We start from the raw sequence: 22,402 nt of genomic DNA on the forward strand, positions 1-22,402 counted from the left end.
GCAGGTGGTCAGCGCTGCCTGCCTCATCCCTCTTTTTGTCTGGGGCAGGATATGGAGAGTTCCTTTGAACCTCCCCGCTTGGAGATGTGGCAGAAACTTCCAGCTGGTGGTTGGTAGTGAGTAACTGGGAGTCGGGGTTTTCAACTGGTGCCACTGGTGTCTGTCCGCAGCGCTGGGTGGGTTCAGCGTGGAGGGTTTGTACTTGCCCAGCTGGTTGGGTCAGGAATTGCTTAACACCAGCCATAAAGAAGCAGTTCCTTTGGAGGTTCAGGTGGGTCGTACCCCCTCTCTAATAACGAACCTTCCCCTTTGGAGGAGGAGTTGGGTTCGTCAACACAAGTTTGGGAACTTCCTTCTGAAACGGTATTGTCGGATCAGACACAGTGTATTGTTTTTTGTGTGGGGGCAAAACTCCATATGATGTTGACTTCTCCACCAGCCACGTATACTTTGAGAGAATAAACGCTGCCTGCTGGCATCTGCACATGTTTAAATACATAGAATTTTAAAAGAAAGTGGCTTTCTGCAGTGGAACAGCTTTAAATAATGAAAATCTTCCAGGCAGACCTGACATTCTTGTTTCTTTTCGAGTAAAGTCATGCCTGTTGTCCACCAAGTGGACGACTGAGTAATTTTGGTAGAGATGGGCACTAAAGCAAAGAGATACTCCTTGTGAATCCTGTCTTTGCCAACATATAATGCAAATTATCTCGGTTCTGATGTCCTCTGTTGGTTTCAGGGCGCCTGACGTGGCTCGTCTATATAATCGGGGCAGTGATTGGTGGTAGGGTCTCGTTCGCCAGCACGGATGAGCAGGATGCGATGGATGGCGAGTTGGTTTGTCGGTAGGGATGTTTTTCTTTAGCTGCACCTCTCTTGAAGTCAACCAAAAGAATTGCTATTGCCAAGCTGCCGTCATGTTCTTCCCCTCTTTTCACTGAAAAGACCGGTGTGGAATTGGCCGTCCTGGAAGAAGAGATTGGAGGCACTGGCTGGAGCCAGTCAGCAAACTTCTGCTGTGGCTTGGCTAAATTGGGAAATTTTGGGTTATAAGAAAGAGAATGAGAGGGGAAGAGCATGTAAGAGGGGAATTATACTGGGCTTAAACGCATGCACTGGAGTAGAACTTAATGCATGATGATTCTTTGCTGGGGTGGGGGGAAAAGGCTTTTTTTCCTAGTTAATAAAACAAAGTCCATAAATACTATGAATATTGTAGTTGTTCTACAACTGTTAAAACTTAATACTGTCTTTATACTTAGAACGCGTGCTGGATTTTGGGTATTATAAATCCTCTCCGGCGCAAGCTTTATTTGATGGATGTGAGAACATGCACTTACTCTCATCTTACTCATGAGTGACCTTGAGTCTTGCTGAACCCTTTGGGGTCCAGAGCCTGATTGCTCTGCTTGAAGCTGGGGCAGTACAGGAGCTATACTGGGAATGTATGGGAGCTGGCCTGTTGGTGAGCCAGTAAATAACATCAGACACTGGCTTCCAGCCTAGCTGATGAGTTACTGAAGAGAAAATGTATATATTTCATCTACCATATATATATTTTTTTTTTCATATATTTCAGCTACCTTTAGTGCCAGCATATGTGGTAGACGTTCACAGAAGTCTATTTATGTTTTATCTTCTTTCCCACTCTGTTTTGTGACACTTGCCAAAAAGAATATCGTTGCTTTTGCCCCCCTTTTGTGCTAAATGTGTGGTACTTAGCCTAAAGTCCCCTCCAGCCCTTCCTTGCCAGCGAGGTCTGCTCCTTGAGCCCATGCACCGGCGGCAGAGTTGTTTCCGCAGGGCTCACAGCAACATCCACGCTGAAATGGGAATGTCCTTTAGAGTCTGGCTCTTGTGAGGGGAGCAGGTAGTGGGTTTGAGAACAGGATGGACTGGTCTCTGGGTAAGTGTGCTAAAGCACCCCAAACTCACTTCTGCAGCAAATTAAAACCTTGCATCCCTGTTAAAAGGGATATAGAAGCCTTCTAATGGCCTTGCACAGAAGAGGAATGTGCCCTAGTCAGTGTTTTGGCATCACTTTTGTCAGTTCTTGACCCGAAACAGCAATGCCCCAGAGAAAGTAAAAAAAAATCCTGTTACACACAGCCTGGAAACAGCACCACGTGCCAGAAATCCCTCGTTTCTCCCAACATCCGTCCCCAAAGCATGTTTTTTCTCCCATCCCTGCAGAGTGCTGCAGCTGATGAACCTGACGGACTCTCGGCTGGCGCAGGCTGGGAACGAGAAGCTGGAGCTCGCCATGCTGAGCTTCTTCGAGCAGTTCCGGAAGATCTATATTGGAGATCAGGTGCAGAAGTCTTCCAAGGTAATCAAGCCCCTTGGCTGCGGCTCTTTGCTGATACAAAGTCCAGTAAAGCTTCCCTTTTTAAATGAAATCAAATGGCATTATTTGTTTTCTCTCCCTTATAGCTGAAAATATTTAAGAGACATTTCTGCTGTGTTTTCTAGATACAAATCCAGTGTTAACATTGCAAACCCTGAGCTTTTTGAAATATATTTGTGAAATACGGTGTTCTGTATGTGTCAGGAAGGAAACAGTGACTATCACAGCCTGGAGCCTGAGACCTGGGGTCAGTTTTGTTCCCTGCCAGGTTTCTGCTCTGACTTCAAATGAGTCCCTTAACCCTGTAGACCTGTGAAAGTGTGCGAGTCGCACCACCTCATGCACCCGTGAGGAGCCTGAGCTTGGCATTTCAGTCTTGCTTCCTCGGCTCTGAAGGGAAGATAAACATCCATCCTCTTCATCACAAGGCAGTTGTAGATGTACGGAACTTTGACTGCCTTGGAGCATCTTCAGAGATGCAAAATACCTTTTTTAAATGAAAAAAATAAGTGGAAAGAATGGGAACGTCATTACTCCAGAATTAGGTTCACTTTCTTTCCAATAATGTATACCTTGGAGCATCTTTAGAGATGCAAAATACCTTTTTTAAATGAAAAAAAAAAAAAAGGAAAGAACATTGTTATGCCAGAATCAGGTTCTCTTCCTTTCCAGTAACATATCTCCTTCTTTCCCCACCCTGCAGACTTCAGAGAGGCGATGTGACGAGGGGCTTAGAGTTCCAGACAAATTCACTATAAGATACTGTTGGTGCAGGTGGAGAAGCACAGTTGTTATATCCCCTTTCTCTAGGAAAAGCAAGCATCCAGCTCCTGTGTGCCTGCTATTACTCGCGATAGAAAAGAGGGAGCAGTGATTAGGCCAAGTATTGATCTGGATGAGATCACAAGCATCTCTGTCCGTTGTTTGACTGATCTGGGAAAGCCCAGAGCATACACCCTCCCAGGCCCGTGTGCTACAAAGGGAGAGAACGAGGGAAAAACGGATAATCCTTGATCATAACTTGTTTTGTTGGCAGCTTTTAAATTGCTGTTTGTTTTTTTTTTTCCCCTCCAGCTGTACCGCCGGCTCTCAGAGGTCCTGGGGTTGAATGATGAGACTATGGTCCTGAGCGTCTTCATAGGAAAAATGTAAGTGTCCCTGCTTGCAGGCATCAGAGATTCCAGGGTGTTTATTTGAAGGTGTAACCAGCAAAACTGGAATATGAGGGAGCGTTGTGCAGTCTAAAACTAGTAACATCTGGCTACTCGAGAGAATTACAGGCTTTTGTCAGGGCTTAAGTCACGCGCAATATCCAGGATTGATTTATCCACCGTGGAGCCACAAAAATAAGCCGTACACCAAGAGAATGGATTCTCTTCCCAGTGCCTGCTTAGTAAAACCAGAGTCAGAGAGGGGACAGCCTCAAGCACTCGTGCCCTATCACTTGACTATTGGCAATCACCAGCCATGAAAGCTCTATGGGGAGGGCGCTGCTCCCTCAAAGGTTTTTCCTCTGCAAATCGTGCTGTTTGGTACCAGAGGAGCACAAATCCTTTCCTTAAAATCCTTCCGCTCTGGTAGGTGCTCTATTCGGCCTGTTCCTTGGCAGCTCTCCACTGGACCAGACCCATCCACAGGCTTTTTGTCATGTCTTTGGCAGCCTCCCTTGGCATTTTGAAGCAATTCAGTAGCTCCCGACGCTGACGCCCAGTGCCCTGCGCCTGGCGCCGTGCAGCCACTAGGGTCCCCCTCGACTTCTTTAGCATCGCCCCCATCTTTACCTGCCTGGGGCTTTGCTTTACCCTCACTTGCCCCAGCTGCGCATCATCCCCAAGGGGTGAAATGGCTCTCCTGGAAAGAAGCAAGGGCTACTAGAATTCTGCAGCTGACAGTGGATGGTGCAGGTGCAGAATTGCATACGTCTGCATGTAGTCACTGCCGCAGAATTCTCTTACCCTTGCTGCAGAAACCAGCCCTGGAGTGCCACAGAATTCCAAGGGCCTGGGTATGGGCCAGTGTAGCTTGGGACCCAAGTAGTGAAGATTATCTGAAGGATAATTTTTCTAGTCAACCAAATGTAAGTACAGTAATTTTATACCAATATTTTGTGGCTTGTGATGTCTGTGGTTTCGGTGGAGGGTGGAGCTGATGATGTCGGGTGACTTTTTGAACTGCAAGAACCCGCCGCACAGCAAAGGGGAAGCCGAGCAAACCCCCTCTGATCCATCCCTGTTGTCCTCTTCCCTAGCATCACCAACTTGAAGTACTGGGGTCGCTGCGAGCCGATCACCTCCAAGACGCTGCAGCTGCTTAATGACCTCTCCATCGGATATCCTTTGCGGAGGAGCTGGCGGGGTGCGCAAGGACGCTTAAAACCTCCGGATGGGGGGAAGAGTCACCCAGATTCTCAGCTGGAAGAGGAGCACTCTGCCCGTAACCGATTCCTCAACCGCTTCGTCTTCGGGGTAGTGAGAAGAGCAGAGTGCGAGCGCTTGGTCAAGGTCTTATCTAGGTGTTGAATTGCAGTAGATGGGTATAATATTGTAGGGGGAGGGTATTATTTTGGGTCATAATCGCTTTGTGGCTTCCTGTCCACGGTTTGCAGGTAGGATCACAGTCTGTCTTAGGGTTTTCTACTTGTTCATCCTGGCAGAGTAAATAAAAACGGGCACTTCAGGTCTCTACCCCAGGGATGTCTGCAACTTGGAACAAGTTTGACTCTTGAAACAAATGGAAGAGAGGCCAGAACATAGTGAATAATATAGACCTAAGTCTCCTTCCAGTTTTGCCCTGGAAAGTGCTTTGCAAGAAGTTTTTCTGCTGACTCTGCTGCTTCCTTAACACCCCCTTTACATACAGCAGCGTTAGAAAGCTGGTGAAACTCAGCGCCGTACAGTTCATGCTGAACAATCACACGGTAAGTCCTTTCGCCTTCTGCTTTTCAAACTCCTCCGTCTGCCATTTGTGCAGCTGAGATAATCCCCTGATTTTAACACCTGGACACACTTTGGAATTTTACCCGTCTCCCGGATGCTTCCATACTAGATGAGCCTCCAGAAAACGTGATCTGTGTTCCATCTCTCTTTGTTCAAAGCCTGCCCTTCAATTTTGAGGGGCTGTAATTATGTCATACCTTCCATCCCCAAAAGATTTACGTGGGGGTCTCTATTGTCCCCTGAAAGACAGCCATCTCCAGAGCAAAAGAGGGGAGAGAGCCCACAGTGCTGCTCGTGCAGGCAGGCAGCAGTGAGCACTGTTTATGCAATTTAATGCAAAACACAACAGCATTTCAGTGCCCCCAGCTCTCACTCTAAAAGCACTGATTTGGACGAAATGCCATCACTTGCAGGGGACAGGATGGCAATCTTGTTCCTTCATCGCTGCCGGTACAGTACTCCCTGGGCCCATCCGTGGGATGCTGATTTGAAATCAAAAATGTTAGAATCAGCAACTTAGAAGCCCAGCAGCAAAATATCAGATTTCTGACTTCCCTCTGGGAAGATGCGGTCATTTGATGCTGCGATGCTGGAGCGATAGGGACTCCTGGCACCACATCCAGAAGGTTTCCATTGACTGGTTGAACGAGACGCTGTTTTCCTTGAGCCGAAGACTATTTTATAGGGAGTCCCACCTCCTGTGTTTGGCCCAGAAGCTGCGTTCAGATTGCATTGTCTGGGGCTACTGTTTCTGTGGAGAATGTGGGGGATCTGTCTGGTTTTCAGCAACCTTAATGCCTGAAGGGTCCCCATGAGGAAGGAGGGGACAAATTGCTTCTCTACTCCGGAGGCAAAGCAAGATTTCCTTGTTCTTCTGGTCCTGGGGAATTCTGAGATGAAAGATGAGAGCTGGTGTCTTTGCCAGCAGATAGGAGAGGCTGCTGCGGGGCCCGCAGGCGCGGTGCCTGTTGCCCTCTGGTGGCCTGTTCTCCAAGAAGGCTGACAGATGGGAAGTTTGGCATGATAACCCTGCGGCTCGCTGCTGCTCATCCTTGCGCAGGCAGAGAATTAGGGGAATGAGGGATCCTCAGCCCGTTCAAGGTGGTGGTTCCCCTTTAGAATCATAGAATCGTCCAGGTTGGAAGGGACCTTTAAGATCATCCAGGGTCTTGATGACCATCTGTCAACCATCAACCCAACACTGCCCAAACCACCACTAACCCATGTCCCTCAGCACCAAGTCTGCCCAGCTTTTAAATCCCTCCAGGGATGGCGACTCCACCACTGGCCTGGGCAGCTTGTTCCAAGGCTTGACAACCCTTCTGGTGAAGAAATTTTTCCCAATATCCATCTTAAACCTCCCCTGGCGCAACTTGAGGCCGTTTCCTCGTGTCCCATTGCCTGTGACTTGGGAGAAGAGACTGAACCCTCCTTTCATGGAGTTGGAGAGCGCGAGAAGGTCTCCCCTCAGCCTCCTTTTCTCCAGGCTGAACACCCCCAGCTCCCTCAGCTGCTCCTCACAAGACTTGTGCTCCAGACCCCTTCCCAGTTTCCCTTCTCTGGACTCGCTCCAGCCCCTCAACGTCAGCGAGGGGCCCAAAAACCTCTCCTTTAACCCATCTTTAACCCATCTCTTCTCTTCTGTTTGCAGAGTGAGCACTTTTCCTTCCTGGGCATTAACAATCAGTCCAACCTGACTGACATGAGATGTCGGACAACGTTCTACACTGCACTTGGGCGTCTTCTCATGGTGGATTTAGGTACTTGGGTCTTTTCCTGGGAACCAGAGCAAAATGCTGACTTTGTGGTTTGGGTGCTGGGCCCTGCTGTTTAGGGAGCTCTAAGTTCCTGCAGGAAAGGATGCTGGAATGGAAGAAGCCAGATGGGATAAGAAAAAAGGAGGGGAGAGAAGCTTAGGAGTGGGTTTGATGCCGTGTTGCTGGGTCCAGAGCTGCACACTGCCAAGGCTGGGGCTAAAGTTTGCCTTCGTAATATTCCAAATGTTTTCTTGAGGTGGCAGAGTTTTGTTCCAAGTCTTTTTTCTAAGTTAGATATTGGCAGTGATAGATCAACCTGTGGTCTCTCGGCCTCTAGCTCCATGGGTGAGCGATGGCTGAATGTCCAGCTCAGGCGGTACCGCAGGGATGTGCAGTCTTATTTCCTTCTGATTTTCTTTATTTATTTTTTTTCTTTCAGGGGAAGACGAGGATCAGTATGAGCAGTTCATGCTTCCCCTCACTGCTGCCTTTGAGACCGTGGCACAGATGTTCAGCACAAATACTTTCAATGAACAAGAGGCAAAAGTAAGTTGGGCAGAACCTTCCCTGTTACTCGTGCTCTCCCTGCTCTTTCCCTCCCTACTCTCTCCTTGGGAGCTTTGACATTTTCAGTTCAGGTGGGAGAGAACCAGTAACTCCTGCAGAGGGAGGGCCTTTCTGCCCTCTGAATGAGACAAATAGATGCTGAGGCTGAGAGAGTTGGGGGGGTTCAGCCTGGAGAAGAGAAGGCTCCGGGAGACCTTCGAGCCCCTTCCAGTCCCTAAAGGGGCTCCAGGAAAGCTGGGGAGGGACTCTTGATGAGGGAGGGGAGCCCTAGGAGGAGGGGGAAGGGTTTGACAGTGAAAGAGGGGAGATGGAGCTGAGATGTGGGGAAGAAGTTCTTTGCTGTGAGGGTGGTGAGAGCCTGGCCCAGGTTGCCCAGAGAAGCTGTGGCTGCCCCATCCCTGGAGGGGTTGAAGGCCAGGTTGGAGGGGGCTTGGAACAACCTGGTCTGGTGGGAGGTGTCCCTGCCCAGGGCAGGGGAGTGGAATGAGATGGTATTCAAGGACCCTTCCAACCTAAACCATTCTGTGATTCCATGATCTTGGGGGCCCCACACCCCATTCTGTGATTCTATGCTGGAGTGAGAGGTGCGTTTTCAGTCTGTGGGGAAGCGGTGATGTGCCGTGTATCCGTACGTGTGTGAGGTTTTAACATATCTTTTCTTTCACGATACAGAGAACTTTGGTTGGTTTGGTGAGAGACTTGAGGGGAATAGCCTTTGCCTTCAATGCCAAGACCAGCTTCATGATGCTGTTTGAGTGGATGTATCCTTCTGTTGCCCTAAAACTTGAGTCATCCTGTCTGGCAGAGGGGAGAGCTCTGGCTGACTGCATCCAAATGCCCTATTTTCCCTGCTAAATCCTGACTGGGGTTTCTCTTCACTTTTGTAGTACTCGGTGTCCTGTCTCTGAGCCCTAAAATAGATTTGACTTGGTCTGTCGGCAGCCAAGTCAACCTAGAAATCTGCTGAAAGCTGAACTGGTGGGGTTTTTCCGATTGGACCTGAAGAGATTTGACCTGTAAAGCACAAAGGCCTTTAACACGGGATGTTTGTGTCTCAGCAGCAACAAAAGCTTTCCTCTTGCTCGCTGAAGCCAGCAGCAGTTGGTATTTTTGTCCTCCCGGTGAGAGCGTGGCTGCGCAAAGAGCACAGTATCTGGGCTCCAGATTTCTCTGTGGCTGCTGAAGGTCAGCTGTCTGTTGCAGTGATGGATCTTTATCTGTCTTCCCTTTCATTCAAAACCTTTTTACTTCTGCTTTGTCCTCGTATAAGAAGGGTGTTTGCAATTCCTTCAACAGACTTAAGGTGTTTTTTTAAAATTATTATTATTTTTTCTGTGATAAAGCAGACCCTAGTGAGCAGCATCACTGTTAAACCTGGTTAAGTGAGCTCCTTTACAAGATTTGAGTGAACAACACAAAAATATGTCTTTTTGGTACAAGTTGTGACCTTTTCAGGGTTTGGATGCATTTTTAACTGACATCTTTTTTGACAAAGCCATAAAGCTCTGCCTGGAGTGCTGTGTACTCACTTTGCCAAAAGCTGTGGGTACAGTGGGTGCCTCCCTCAGCATCCCCAGGGCATCCTCAGCTGAATCCCTGACTCCTTGCTGGATCACCAAATTGCATCTCCAGCCAGGAGCTGGAGTAACACATTACTGACCCTGGGAGAAGGCTTTCCCACTGCCTCTGCCTGCACTGCCCTCCACCTCCTGCCTGCTGGGCCAGCAGCGCTGCCCGTGAGGCCACGGTGTGGAGCAGGAGCAGCACAGGACTCAGAACATCTCCAAGGTTTTCTATTTCTTTGGCAATTTTATGCTGGGGGAGGAAGTGACTGTAGAGGCAGAGGATGCTTAGAGCTGTGAAACAGAACCTGGGGCAGGGCAGGGGCCTGTGCCGACCAACCCTCCAGGTGTCCCCAGACTCAGCCTTCCCACTGCTGGGCACTGCCACGTCCCCTCCTGAGCTTGGTGGGGAGGGACGACTGGTGGGACCCAGCTGGGACATCCCAGCTCCCCGCCAGAGCAGGTCTTGATGGCTTCTGATTGTCCTTGGGGAAATCCCTCTGGTGAGAAGTGCCCTCTATACATGAGCTTTGTCTTGCCAAGACACCCCTCATGCTGGCTGTTTCACATCAATAAACTGGGGGTGCTTGCAAGGAGCTTGGGTACACACGGCTTGCTGCATAGGCTTGCTCCTGGCTTTTGGGACCAGGAGGATGGGGACGATGTCTGCTAGTTCCTGATCAGGTCTATAAAGGCATTTCGAGAACAGGTTTAATAGAAAATAGTTGACCAGTTTGCCCAGAGAAGTGGTTGATGCCCTATCCCTGGAAGCATTCAAGGTCAGGTTGGACGGGGCTCTGTGCCTGCTCATGGCAGGGGGTTTGGACTAGATGACCTTTTAAAAGGTCCCTTCCAACCCAAACTATTCTGTGATTCTGTCATTCTCTTCGTTCAAAGCAACAAAGTTCCTTAGCTCTCCCCGTGCAGCTATCCATCCTACATGCCGATCCTACAGCGGGCCATCGAACTCTGGTACCATGACCCAGCCTGCACTACTCCTGTCCTCAAACTGATGGCCGAGCTGGTCCATAACAGGTACGAGCCCTCCCGCACCTGAAACCCGGCAGGGATTTGAGCCTTTGGGTGGGTGTTGGTGTCCGGTTGTGGTTTTTCTACTTCGGTCTATTTATACCATAAAGGCTGCTGAGGACACAGGGGGGAACCTGGCATTATTTCAGTAGGGAAGAAAAAAATGTAACAGTTCGGATATCGGTCGTGTCATGACTCAGTCGGATCCAGAGACACGATCAATAAACATTGAATTTGCTCAGCGTCTGTTTTCAAGGGCAGCGCTGTAAGATGGAGGCAGGCAGCTCAACGTTAATTTTTTAAAACCAGGGGTTTAAAACGAGCGTTGTTCTGTCTGGCAGCCGGATGACAACTTTTTTGCTTTAGAGCATCGGCTCTTTTTTTGCCGATGGCAGAGAGGTATCTCTGAGGCGGTTCAGATAATCCAGAAGCTGCTTAATCCGGTGGTGATGGAAGGTCGCTAAGATGTTGTTGTGGGCTGGAGCCGGCTGAACGCAGCCCTGTAGGAAGGGACCCTCGTCACAGCCTGGTGGAAGGGACACAAGGTTTGGGCACAGCCGTTTGAGAGCTGCCTCTCCGTGCTGTCCCATCCCAGTGGCATCTTTGCAGCAGGACAATCCTTACTGGAATACGTCCGCTCTCATTTATTTCCGAGGTGAAACGGGCAACTCGCTGCGCTTCCATTGTCAGATCTATTCACTTGTAGTGGGGGGAGGAGGAGGAAAATGCCAAGCTCTGAATTCTTGGTCACGTTATGAATAGGAGCCACTCAGCCTGCCCTCCAGTGCTGCTTCCAAGATGTTCTCTGTGTTTGTGTACAGTAGCCTGGTGACTATTGCCAAGACAAGATTTCCAGCCTCGATCTTGTACTATTCCCAACCTCTGTGGAATATAGGCCCTTTCTTCTCTGACGGCAGAGCTCGCCTGGCCCTAAGTGGCTGCGTCCTGTCTGGCTTTGGTAATCAACAGCGGTATTTTCTCCCAGACCAGGGCATTTTGTTGAACTCTGGGAGGACAGCAGTGCGTGGAGGCGCTGGAGCCTTAGCTTTGTTTTTATTCCCAGGCATGTTTGAGCTCCAATTTATTCCCTGTCTTCCCGTTAGATCCCAACGGCTGCAGTTTGACGTGTCCTCACCGAATGGCATCCTGCTCTTCCGAGAAACCAGTAAAATGATAACTACGTATGGTGAGTACCCAGCAGGTGGGATGCGGGCAGCCTCCCGTCTGCCCTTGACTCCTCCGCTTGCTTTGGGGAGCCAAGGCTGGGGCATTTGCCAGCTGGGAGAGCCAGCCCGGGCTGGGAAACGGTGCCAAATCGCTTGCTGAATCCCTGCTTAGACGCAGGGAGATGCTGCAGCTTGAAGCGCTGAGTGCGGGCAAGCAGAAGGGGCAGGGGGTTTGCCATCCAACAAGGAAAGAAACGCTAGCGAGGAGCAGGAGCCCAGCTGAGCCCCTTCGAGTGTGCAAGGTGACATGGACACACCTGGAGAGCAATCCTGTCCTTACGCTGTCCTGTCTCTGCTCCAAAATTACACATATTTGTGTTTTCCCCTATTTCCTAGCAGAGACACACTTAGAATCATAGAATTGCCCGGGTTGGAAGGGACCTTTAAGATCATCTAGTCCAACCATCAACCAAACTCTGATAAAAACCATCACTAAACCATGTCACTAAGCACGATGTCAACCCGTCTTTTGAATACCTCCAGGGATGGTGTCTCAGCCACTTCCCTGGGCAGCCCATTCCAAGGCTTCATAACCCTTTCCGTGTAAAAATTGTTCCTAATATCCAATCTGAACCTCCCCTGGAGCAACTTGAGGCCGTTTCCTCTTGTCCCATGGCCTGTTCCTTGGGAGAAGAGACCGACCCCCCCCTGGCTACACCCTCCTTTCAGGGAGTTGGAGAGAGCGAGAAGGTCTCCCCTCAGCCTCCTTTTCTCCAGGCTGAACACCCCCAGCTCCCTCAGCCTCTCCTCATAAGACTTGTGCTCCAGAGCCCTCACCAGCTCCGTTGCCCTTTTCTGGACCCGCTCCAGCCCCTCAATGTCTTTTTTTGTGGGAAGGGGCCCAAAACTGGACACAGCCCTCGAGGTGGGGCCTCACCAGTGCCCTCAAAGGGGGACGATCACCTCTCGAGTCCTACTCACCACGCTGTTCCTGATACAGGCCAAGGTGCTGGTGGCCTCCTTGGCCACCTGGGCACACTGCTGGCTCATGTTCAGCTGGCTGTCCACCAACACCCCCAGGTCCTTTTCCACCAGGCAGCTCCAGCCACTCTGCCCCAAGCCTGTAGCGTTCATGGGGTTGGTGGGACCCAAGGGCAGGACCCGGCACTTGGTCTTGTTGAACCTCGTCCCATTGGCCTCGGCCCATCCATCCAACCTGTCCAGGTCCCTCTGCAAAGCCTTTCTACCCTCCAGCAGGTCGACACTCCCACCCAACTTGGTGTTGTCTGCAAACTTACTGAGGGTGCACTCGATCCCCTTGTCCAGATCATTGATAAAGATGTTAAAGATGTTAATGCTTAACTTGTAAAGATTTCCTTAACCTTCAGCTGGGGAATAAATCATCATTGGTACTTGTGGCTGACCAGTCACCCTTTGTGGCTCTATTTTTCCTGCGGTCTGGGGGAGAAAGGGTTTGGATGGAGTTGCTGAAATACTGAGTCCGCTTCTGTGCTCATGCAGGAAATCGTATCCTAACGCTTGGGGAGGTCCCAAAGGATCAAGTCTATGCCTTGAAGCTCAAGGGGATTTCCATCTGCTTCTCTATGCTGAAGGCTGCACTGAGCGGGAGCTACGTCAACTTTGGGGTCTTCCGTCTCTACGGGGATGATGCACTGGACAATGCCTTGCAAACTTTTATCAAGCTTCTGCTTTCCATTCCTCACAGCGACCTTCTGGTAAGCCCAGACCTGTGATTAGCAGCGTAAACACACAGCTGGGGAAGACAGGGAAGATTATACAGCAAAGGAATATTTTAATCACGGAGATAAATGAGCTCCTGCCACTTCCTGGGACCCCCAGCTATAGGTACAGGCTGAAATTACAGCTGCTGTTACCCCCCCAACCCCAGGGCCTGCCGGGCAGCCCCCGCTGCTCAGCCCTCCAGCAGGGCACGCTCCGGGTCTCAGCAGAGCAATTACCGAAATAATTCCTCCTCTCTCTGAAAAAAAAAAAAAAACGAACACAAAACACCCCCTGCAAGTGGATTGTTCTTCCCTGTCTTGCCTGTGGGCAGAGATCTCGATGCATCAGCAATTACGGCGCAACCTGAGTACTGAAGGCATCCACTTACGGAGCCTTGCTCCTGTCCAGCCCTCAAATACACAAATCCATTACGTGGCAGAGCTTTCAGAGCCTTTTAGCACAGTCCTGCTTGGCAAAATATCGAGGAGAGAGGGCAGCGTCTAGTCCTCCCAAGCCTTCTCTGTCTTATTACCGTAGCGGGACCTGAGAGAAGTTGTTGCTGACTGTGTGACTTGATTCTTCACTGAATCAAGAATATCAGGAATATTAAATCAAATATTCTTGATTTAATATATCGGTGGCCAAACCACTGCTCTTGAGACGTGCAGCTCAAATGCAGCTCTTGAGGGGGGGTTGCTTTGCAGGACTCCCAGCAGAGTCCCACCCCCCCTACCCCCCCCAAGTTTGGGGTCTGCGGAGGGGTCTGTGGCACCGAGTGCAGTGCGCACGTTGATTTTTTTCGGTGATCTGGCAACTCTGCGTGGACACCTGGAGAGCCCCTATCTCTGCATCTCCAGGCATTAATCAGCCAACACTCCCCTTTTAGGGAAGAGCAAAGCGGTGGGGAAAGATGTTTTGATACAACAGTGTTGAGAACCTGCTGGGCCGTTTCTAGAGCCTGTTTGGAAGGGGTTTGGTGGGGGAGAAAGGTGGAAAATATGTTGTGCTGTGAGAGAGGTTGGTTTGTTCTCTTTCCAGGAGGATCCAGTAAGCAGTTTTCAGGTGATTAATGGATGGGTTGGGTCTAAGCAGAAAGCCATAACGGCTGCTTACAGGCAAACCTCGAGGCCTTCAAAGTCTTTTCTTTCTTCCTTTCTCTGCAGGATTATCCCAAGCTCAGCCAGTCATATTATTCCTTGCTGGAAGTTCTTACCCAGGACCACATGAACTTTATAGCCAGTCTGGAGCCTCATGTAATCATGTATATTCTCTCTTCCATTTCCGAAGGCCTCACTGCACTAGGTAAGGACCTCTGTTCTCTGTTGGGCTTTTAGGGCTTCGGTTTGGAAGGGGGAAAAGATTTTGGTTGCTTTAAATCCATAGTATTTCAGGCTAAAAGATAAGACACACCGTGTGAATGGGTGGAGGAGTTTCACCTCCTAAAGCTGGAATATTAGAGAGAGTGAATATGTCAGTGAGGAAGTTCTTGGCTTGTTTAGGATTAAGTGGTTCTTGCTTACAAAATTCCTAAAAAGACACAGATAAATGGTGGTGTTTCCCCGGGTGCATCTGAGCCAGGAAAATACCCCAATATCTCTCCATCTTCCCCGTTCCTGCAGACACCATGGTTTGCACAGGCTGCTGCTCCTGTTTGGACCACATTGTCACCTATCTCTTCAAGCAACTGTCCCGCAGCACCAAGAAGAGGACCACTCCTCTCACCCAAGAGAGCGACCGGTTCCTGCACATCATGCAGCAGCACCCGGAGATGATTCAGCAGGTAAAGATCCAAGGCGGAGGAGGGTCTGGTCATGCCACGGCACGGGAAACACCCCGATAAGCCCTGAATATTCTTAGCGTGATGTAATCTGGGGGCTGCGAGCTCCCTGCTCTAGAGCCCCAGGCTCTTCCAGAGAAAAAAAGGATTTTTTTGCTAGTATTGCACCTCTCCTCTGAATCCCTCATATGCTCCATCCCTGGAGGGGTTCAAGGCCAGGTTGGACGGGGCTTTGGCTTTGAGCAACCTGGTCTGGTGGGAGGTGTCCCTGCCCAGGGCAGGGGGTGGGACTTGGATGCTTTTTAAGGTTCCTCCAACCCAAACCATTCTGTGGTTCTGTGATTCAAAGCCCTGCTTCAGGGCTGTGGTTCTCCCTGAGCAAGGAACATCAGTTTTGCATTTCAGATGTGAAAGGAAGTAGACAAAAATTAGCTCTTTTGTTTGTTTTTTTTTTTTTTTAAGAGAAATACAGTTCTGGGCAGTTCGTAGAAATGAAGCCAGGAAACACCTTCAACCAGAGAGCGTGCTCTCTTTGCTTTTAAAAAAAAAAAAAAAAAGGGTTTATTTAAATCCCTGGAACAATTCAGTGGTACACGTGCTCTTGCAGCAGAGCAGGCACCGTGGGGTTTAACAAGGCTCCGCGGAGATTTTAGGGTACGGGACCAATCTCTGCTGGTGTTGGGACCCCGTGGAAGTTGGGTTTGCAGCCTCTTGGAGCCCGGGCTGCCTTGGGGCTGAATTTGATCATGGAGCTTTACCTGCTGGTACCACATCTGTCTCCTGCCTCCGTCCCCAACACCTCTGACAGGCACAGAGCTTGTTGGGATTTATCTTTTCTCTGGGCCAGGAGTTTGTGCAACAGCAGAGGATTAATAACGAGCTGAGATGTTTTCTTGCTTAGATGAGGCTTCGCTCAGCACATACCTCCACCTGCCGTGTAGTTTAGGTGCCTCTGTGTCACTTAGCGACAGATGGCTCTGCTCGCAGAGGATTTTGGTGCTCCAGAGGGCCCTGCCTTGGGATCTGGATATCCCTATTTTATAGCAAAACACTTTTCTGCGCCTCTTGCCTGGCCGTGCTTCTTTGAACAGCCCTTGCTGCGTTTCTGGTGGCGTTATCCAACCCCGCTCGCTGGGACTTGTCAAAGTGGCAGCATGACTCCCACGTGAAAGCGGGGAATATTGTTCCACCCATGCTGGTAGATCAAATGCGAAGAAAAGCAGGCTTTTGCGGGTGGCTAGAAGCTGTGTTTTTCGAGGATAAAAAAAGAAACTGCGTCTTCCTAATCAGCTGGGTTAGATATTGGCTGTGGAAGGGAGCGTGGACACCCTTAGTGTGGCCTAGAGGAAGCTCCTCAGGACGCCCGAGTGTGCGCTCTCTGCGTTTAAGGACTTATTATTACGTTATTTATGTGAAGATGAGCCAATCTTCCCCTGGCTGCCTTGGGGCAGGATGGAGTGTGTCAGGAATAAATATCTACGAAGTTCTCTGCTGGTTCATGGAGGCTCCAGCTCCTCTTGTCCCACGGTGCTGGGAACTCTGAGGCTCCAACTGGAAGCATCAAAGATGAATTGTTGCTCCTGAGCCCTCACAGTGGGTGGTGAGGAGAGAACTGGGATGGAAGGGCTGGTTTTAAACCTCACTTTTCCTCTTCCAGATGCTGTCAACAGTGTTGAACATCATCATCTTTGAGGACTGCAGGAACCAGTGGTCGATGTCTCGGCCTCTGCTTGGCTTGATACTGCTCAATGAAAAGGTAAATATCCCACCTCCCCGTCGCAGCTGGAGGAGCTCTTTGGGCTTGAATAATGCTGGAACTTTTGGGCTGAAGGGAGCAAAACAGTGTCAGAAGGTGGTTGGGAAACCAGGACTGGAGAGATTGTGTGTTGAGGGGGGTCCAGCCCCTCCTACAGCATCCTCAACACTAAGGAATCCTATTAACTTTTATTCATCAGTCACTTGAAGAGCTGTAATGCTTTTTCTCCCTCTTCAACTTCTGCATGCCCTGTCCCAAAGCCGAGGTAGCTATTCCTCTGAAAATTAACCCGTCTTTCTCTTTTTTTTTCCCCCCAGTATTTCTCTGACTTGAGGAACAGTATAGTGAACAGCCAGCCTCCGGAGAAACAGCAGGCCATGCACCTCTGCTTCGAGAACCTCATGGAAGGCATCGAACGCAACCTCCTCACCAAGAACAGGGACAGGTCAGTGTGGGTTGGAGAGCCCTTTGTGGGGCTGAGTTTTTCCATTGGGAGTCTTTCCCGGGGCACTGGGAGCTGTCTCAGAGCGTTGGGAGCCTGTCCTGGGGCTTTAAGAGCTGGTCCCGGGGGCGTTCAGAGCCCAGTCCTTGGGAGCCCAGACCCAGGGCTGTTGGAAGCCTGGTCCCTGGGGGGCATTTGGATCCCGGTCCCCAGGGGCCATTGGGAGCCTGTCTTGGGGTGTTGGGAACCAGTCCCTGGGGGCATTGGGAGCCCAGTCCCCCAGAGCCCTTCCCTGGGGACGTTGGGAGCCCAGTCCCCGAGGCTGTTGGGAGCCGGTCCCGGGGGCATTGGGAGTCTGTCTCAGGGCACTGGGAGCTGTCTCAGAGCATTGGGAGCCCGTCCTGAGGCTTTAGGAGCCAGGTCCCCGGGGGGCTGTTGGGGGCCTGGTTCCTGGAGGGGGATGGGAGCCGTCCTGGGCCGTTTGGGAGCCCTGACCCCAAGGTGTTGGGAGCCCGAGGAGTTGGGAGCCCTGTCCCCAAGGTGTTGGGAGCCCGAGGAGTTGGGAGCCCTGTCCCCAAGGTGTTGGGAGCCCGAGGAGTTGGGAGCCCGGTCCCTGGGGGTGTTGGGAGCCCGGTCCCTGGGGGTGTTGGGAGCCCGAGGAGTTGGGAGCCCGGTCCCCGGGGCTGTTGGGAGCCCGTCCTGGGGCTTTGGGAGCCCGTCCCAGAGCGTTGGGAGCCCACAACTTGATGCAGAAGCGCATCCTGGAGAGCCCATGATCCTCATGGCGAGCAAAAAAAAAAACTCTGAGGGAACGTGGCAACCTCCTCCTCTTGAGACGTTTCCCTGCCTTTTCCTTTAGGTTTACGCAAAACCTGTCGGCGTTCAGGCGAGAGGTGAACGACTCCATGAAGAATTCCACCTACGGCGTGAACAGCAACGACATGATGAGCTGACGGCTCCCGACTCCGCCTGTACAGAGCAGCATCTCTCTTTGGCCTGGCCCAGAGGGGTTACCGTTTCCGATGGAAAGAAAAAAAAAAAAAACAAAAAACAAAAGAGAACACAAAAACAAAACAACCAACAAACAAACAAAAAGAAGAAAAAAAGAGAAGGGCGTTTCTAATCCCTGCTCTTCCCCAAAGGGGCTGGATTGCGGCGCTCGCTTTTGGCCCGTACTTCACTGTCCCGAGGGGAAGGAGGGAAGAGGAGAAGAGTTGGGGGGGGTTTGTTGAGCTCACCCAAGGGGGGGGCACTTCTTTTTCTGTGGGATGGGGGTGGAAGGGTGGAAAAAAAAAAAACACAAAAAACCAACAAAACCCCCACCAACCCAACCCCAGGTGCGAGAATCCAGCGTCTCCCTACCCCGAATGTCTGCGTGGAACGCCAGCGCTCTGCTGCAGCCTGCCTTGTATAAACATGTACATTTTTTCATAACATTTTGAACAAGGTTTATATTGACTCAGTTTAAAAAAAAAAAAAAAAAAAAGAAAAAAAAAGAAAAAAAAAAAAGGCCAAAAAAAAATAATAAATAAAGGTCAAAAAAAAAAAAGGCAAAAAAAAAAAGGCAAAAAAAAACCAAAAAGAAAAAAAACAAAAAGAAAAAAAAAAAACAAAAAGGCAAAAAAAAAAACATAAAAAGGCAAAAAAACCCACACAAAAAAAAAAAAAAAAGAAGAAAAAAAAAAAAACAAAAAACAAGTGTGATTGATAATTTTTACCGAGTCCTGGTGCACCGGTGCTGGCGTGAGGGTCGTGTATGCGAGTGAGGAAAGCGTGTCCTGCCGGGCCTGAAGCTTTACTGGGCGAGGGGGTGGGTGTGTGTGAAAGCGCAGAGAGATTCTATTTAGTGACTTTAACGTGTAGAGAGAAGCAACACAACAACAAAAAAAAAAAAAAAAAGAAAAAGAAAAAAAAAAAAAAGAAAAAAAATTCAACAAAAAAAAAAAAGGCATTGTAAAATTCCAAAATGTATATTTTTTCTTATTAAGCCCCCCCCTCCCCTCCCCTTTCCTTGAAATCACAATTTCCCGTCTTGCCCTTGTTATTAGGAACTCTAAGCCATGCCGCGGGATCTCTCATTCGTGCTTGCTCGTGGGTGTCTCTCCTGTGTCCCCCCCCCTTCAACCCCGTGTCCCCCCCCCCCACCTCCTCAATTCCCCCGGTGTAGCAGTAGGCGCCGTTTCCCCCCCATCCTCACCCCGCCTCCCTCCGCATCCCCTTTCACTCCGCACCCCCTTTCACTCTCCCTTCTCCTTTTAATTAATTTTATTCCCCCCACCACCCCGTGCCCCATTTCAGCGGAGCAGGGAAGGCCGGGGGGGGGGACACACACCCCCCGGGGCTCGCTCCCAGCAACCCCGGAGGGTTCTTAATAACAAGGTTTAGCCTCGCATGAAGTATTTAACACCTCCCTTTTAAATGATTCCGTTGGGTTGGGGTTTTGGGTTGGGTTTTTTTTTTTTTTTGGTGGGTGTTGTTTTTTTTGTTTTGTTTTGTTTTTTGTTGGTTTTTTTTTCCCTTCACCATAATTAATGTTTTTTTGGCTCTAAATTGACTTTCGGAGGAAAGCTAAAGGGGGAGGGAACCCGTTTGCCTTGTATTTTTTTCCCCCCACTCTCGTTGCTGCTAGTCGTGTGCGTCCCCTTGCTCAGCTCCACCTTAGGGCTTCAGTTTCTCTTCCCAGACACCACCTACTCCTCTTCCATTTTATTTTTTTTTTTTTTTTTATTTTTATTTTTTTTTTCCTTTTCTTTCCTCTGGCGATTGTGTGTTGGGTCCTTTTTATTATTTTTATTTTGGGTTTTTTTTGTTTGTTTGTTTGTTTTGTTTCTTTTTCTTCCGCGTGAGCCGATTGCTGGTTGAACTTGTTTAAGGGTGTTTGCTGCATAAAAGTGTAAAAGCAATTGTGACTGCAAATAATAAAACTTCAATGGTTTCTACTGAGCCGTGTCTGCCTGGGGGAGTTTGCCAATTAAAAAGGATTTAAAAAAAAAAAAAAAAAAGAAAACAACCAAAAAACCCAACTTATTTTATTCGTGGGGGTAAATATTCCTCTGGCACAAGGAGCTCGGGTGGCGCGGGCAAAGCTTTACCCAAATCTCATCAAATTAAGCAAGAACCCCCCCCCCTTATCGTTTTTGGGGTCCGTTTGAGGGAACGGCCCTTTCAACGCAAGGAAGGGCGATTGATTTTTATTTAAAATTGTTTTATTTACAGGCTTGGGGGGGGGGTGGGGGGGTGTTTCCTCCCATCCTCACCCCGAGGCCCCCTCCTTGGCGCTGCCGTAGACGACGCTGTTGCAGCCCTCCCTGTTCCGAGCGATTTCGATGGCGAAAAACTGGATTCTGGTGGCTAAAAAAAAGAGAGGAAAAATAACTTTAAGGGCCCGATTTTCCTTTTTCCGAGGGGAAGGGGGGCTGGTTCCTCTCTCCTCCCTTTCCCTCCCCCCCCCCCCCCCCCCCTCCAGGAACCCACCGAAGATGGTGTTCTCCTCCGTGTAGCCCTGGCTGCAGTCCAGCCGCAGCAGCGTCCCGTAGTTAAAATCCTCCACCACCCCCTCGAACCGCAGGCAAAAGGGGCGCCACTTCTGGGGGGGGGGGGTCAGGAAAAAAAAAAAAAAAAGGGGAGAAATAGCCTCCGAATCCCTGGAATTTGGGGAAAAGCGGTGGTGGGGAAATTTCACTTCCCAACCTCTTTGGCCGGTTCCGATTTGAGCTCTTCCGGGTCGAGCACGTCGATTTTAAGATCCCGGAAAGTTTTCCTGAACTCGCTGTAGATTTGGTCGTCCACTTTGGTGAGGTTCAGGAATTTGGGGTCGACGGAGGAGATGAGCTGCGGGGCGGGGGGGGCTGAAGAATTAACCACGACCCCCCCCCACACACACACACAGCTTGAGCCACCCCCCCTCCCCATAAAGACCCCCCCCTCCAAGACTCACGTTGAAGTAGACCTGGGCGTGCTGGTGAGCCTTCATGGCCCAGGCCAGCTCCACGCGGGGCTGTGGGGACAGGAGAGGGGGTCAGGCATCTCGGGGGAGGGGGGGGGGGGGTCCTCAGCACCCCTTGGGGGGTTTGTGGCCAGACAGACCCCCAGCATAGCCACAAGATGGGGGGGGGGGGGTTCATGGGTGATGCTATGGAGCTACAAAGCCCAAAGCAGCCCATCCATGTAGATCCCCCCCCCACCTCCAGAGGCTGACACCCCCTCGGTGCTGGGGGCTCCCCAGGACTGGGGACCTTCTCCTGGGGTTGAGACACCACCCCCCCACCCCCAGTGTAGGGAACCCCCATGGGCTGGGACCCCCCTTTAACCCTCCCAGGACTGGGATGTCCCCTCCCCTGGGGCTGGAACCCCCTCCCCCCAGGACTGGGATGAACCCCCCCCCCGGGACAGGGATACCCTCCTCCTCTCCTAGGACTGGGACACCCCCCCCCCGGGGCTGGGATCCCCCTTCCCCTCCCAGGACTGGGACCCCTCCCCAGGACTGGGACCCCCCTGCGGGGCTGGGATTCCCCCTCCCAGGATAAGACATCTCCTCCTCTGGGAATAGGAACCCCCCCCCCCCCCCCAAGACTAGGACCCCCCAAGGTTGGGACCTACCCCAGGACTGGGACCCTCTTGGGCTGTGACACCCCCCCCTGGGCCTGGGACCCCCTCCCCAGGACAGGGACACCCCCTCGGAGGCCACGTTCCCCCCAGGACTGGGACCCCTGGGGCTGGAACACCCACCCAGGACCAGGATCTCCCCCAGAACTGGGACCCCCAAGGCTGGGACCCCCCCCCTCCCTGGGGCTGGGACCCCCCAAGGCTGGGAAACCCCCCCCCGGGACAGGGACCCCTCGGGGCTGGAACGTCCCAAGGCTGGGAAATCCCCCCCGGGACTGGGAACCCCCCCGGGACAGGGACCCCCCCAAGGCTGGGACCCCCCCAATGCTGGGAAACTCCCCCTGGGACTGGGAATCCCCCCGGGACAGGGACCCCCCCACGGGACAGGGAGTCCTCAACCCCGGGACAGGGACACACCCCCCCCCCCGGGACAGGGACCCCCCCGGTACAGGGACCCCCCCAATGATGGGACAAACCCCCGAGGCAGGGATCCCCCCAGGACAGGGACCCCCCCCGGGACAGGGAGCCCTCAACTCCGGGAAAGGGACAGCCCCCCCCCGGGACAAGACCCCCCCAATGATGGGACAAACCCCCGGGACAGGGACCCCCCCAAGGCTGGGACCCCCCCCAATGCTGGGAAACCCCCCCTGGGACTGGGAATCCCCCCGGGACAGGGACCCCCCCACGGGACAGGGAGCCCTCAACCCCGGGAAAG

The 22,402-nt window shown here is 51.2% G+C and overlaps 2 protein-coding genes across 2 annotated transcripts in view; one reads left to right on the forward strand and one right to left on the reverse strand.

Moving 5' to 3' along the window:
- The window catches only part of XPO7 (exportin 7), a gene marked incomplete at its 5' end in the record, with an annotated part of 36,122 nt that extends 17,574 nt beyond the window's left edge, over window positions 1-18,548 (forward strand). Inside the window, 16 exons of the mRNA XM_074164342.1 lie at window positions 740-845; window positions 2,194-2,329; window positions 3,422-3,495; window positions 4,596-4,676; window positions 5,201-5,264; window positions 6,935-7,043; window positions 7,480-7,586; window positions 8,280-8,368; window positions 10,097-10,204; window positions 11,302-11,384; window positions 12,886-13,100; window positions 14,271-14,409; window positions 14,727-14,887; window positions 16,542-16,640; window positions 16,958-17,085; window positions 17,942-18,548. Of these exons, the coding sequence (XP_074020443.1) occupies window positions 740-845; window positions 2,194-2,329; window positions 3,422-3,495; window positions 4,596-4,676; window positions 5,201-5,264; window positions 6,935-7,043; window positions 7,480-7,586; window positions 8,280-8,368; window positions 10,097-10,204; window positions 11,302-11,384; window positions 12,886-13,100; window positions 14,271-14,409; window positions 14,727-14,887; window positions 16,542-16,640; window positions 16,958-17,085; window positions 17,942-18,035 (1,793 nt within the window). The remainder of the gene's footprint in view (window positions 1-739; window positions 846-2,193; window positions 2,330-3,421; window positions 3,496-4,595; window positions 4,677-5,200; window positions 5,265-6,934; window positions 7,044-7,479; window positions 7,587-8,279; window positions 8,369-10,096; window positions 10,205-11,301; window positions 11,385-12,885; window positions 13,101-14,270; window positions 14,410-14,726; window positions 14,888-16,541; window positions 16,641-16,957; window positions 17,086-17,941) is intronic.
- A 1,548-nt stretch (window positions 18,549-20,096) lies between these two features.
- PBDC1 (polysaccharide biosynthesis domain containing 1) lies at window positions 20,097-21,073 on the reverse strand. The gene is made up of 4 exons (XM_074164246.1): window positions 21,020-21,073; window positions 20,773-20,913; window positions 20,557-20,668; window positions 20,097-20,433 (listed from the first exon to the last, which is right to left on the reverse strand). The coding sequence occupies exons 1-4, from the start codon at window positions 21,053-21,055 to the stop codon at window positions 20,336-20,338; spliced, it is 387 nt and encodes a 128-aa protein (XP_074020347.1). The 5' UTR covers window positions 21,056-21,073; the 3' UTR covers window positions 20,097-20,335.
- Between the last annotated feature and the right edge of the window lie 1,329 nt (window positions 21,074-22,402).

This window comes from Numenius arquata, chromosome 26, assembly GCF_964106895.1.
Source record: "Numenius arquata chromosome 26, bNumArq3.hap1.1, whole genome shotgun sequence".
Taxonomy (NCBI): Eukaryota; Metazoa; Chordata; class Aves; order Charadriiformes; family Scolopacidae; genus Numenius; species Numenius arquata.

Bases quoted from the DNA above. Each gene is read 5' to 3' on its own strand.
- PBDC1 (XM_074164246.1), bottom strand. From the start codon at position 21,055: ATGAAGGCTCACCAGCACGCCCAGGTCTACTTCAAC. The intron at 20,669-20,772 runs GTTGGGAAGTGA...CCCCCCCCCCAG, and splicing joins AATCGGAACCGGCCAAAGAG to AAGTGGCGCCCCTTTTGCCT. The intron at 20,434-20,556 runs GTGGGTTCCTGG...TCTTTTTTTTAG, and splicing joins GGAGGAGAACACCATCTTCG to CCACCAGAATCCAGTTTTTC.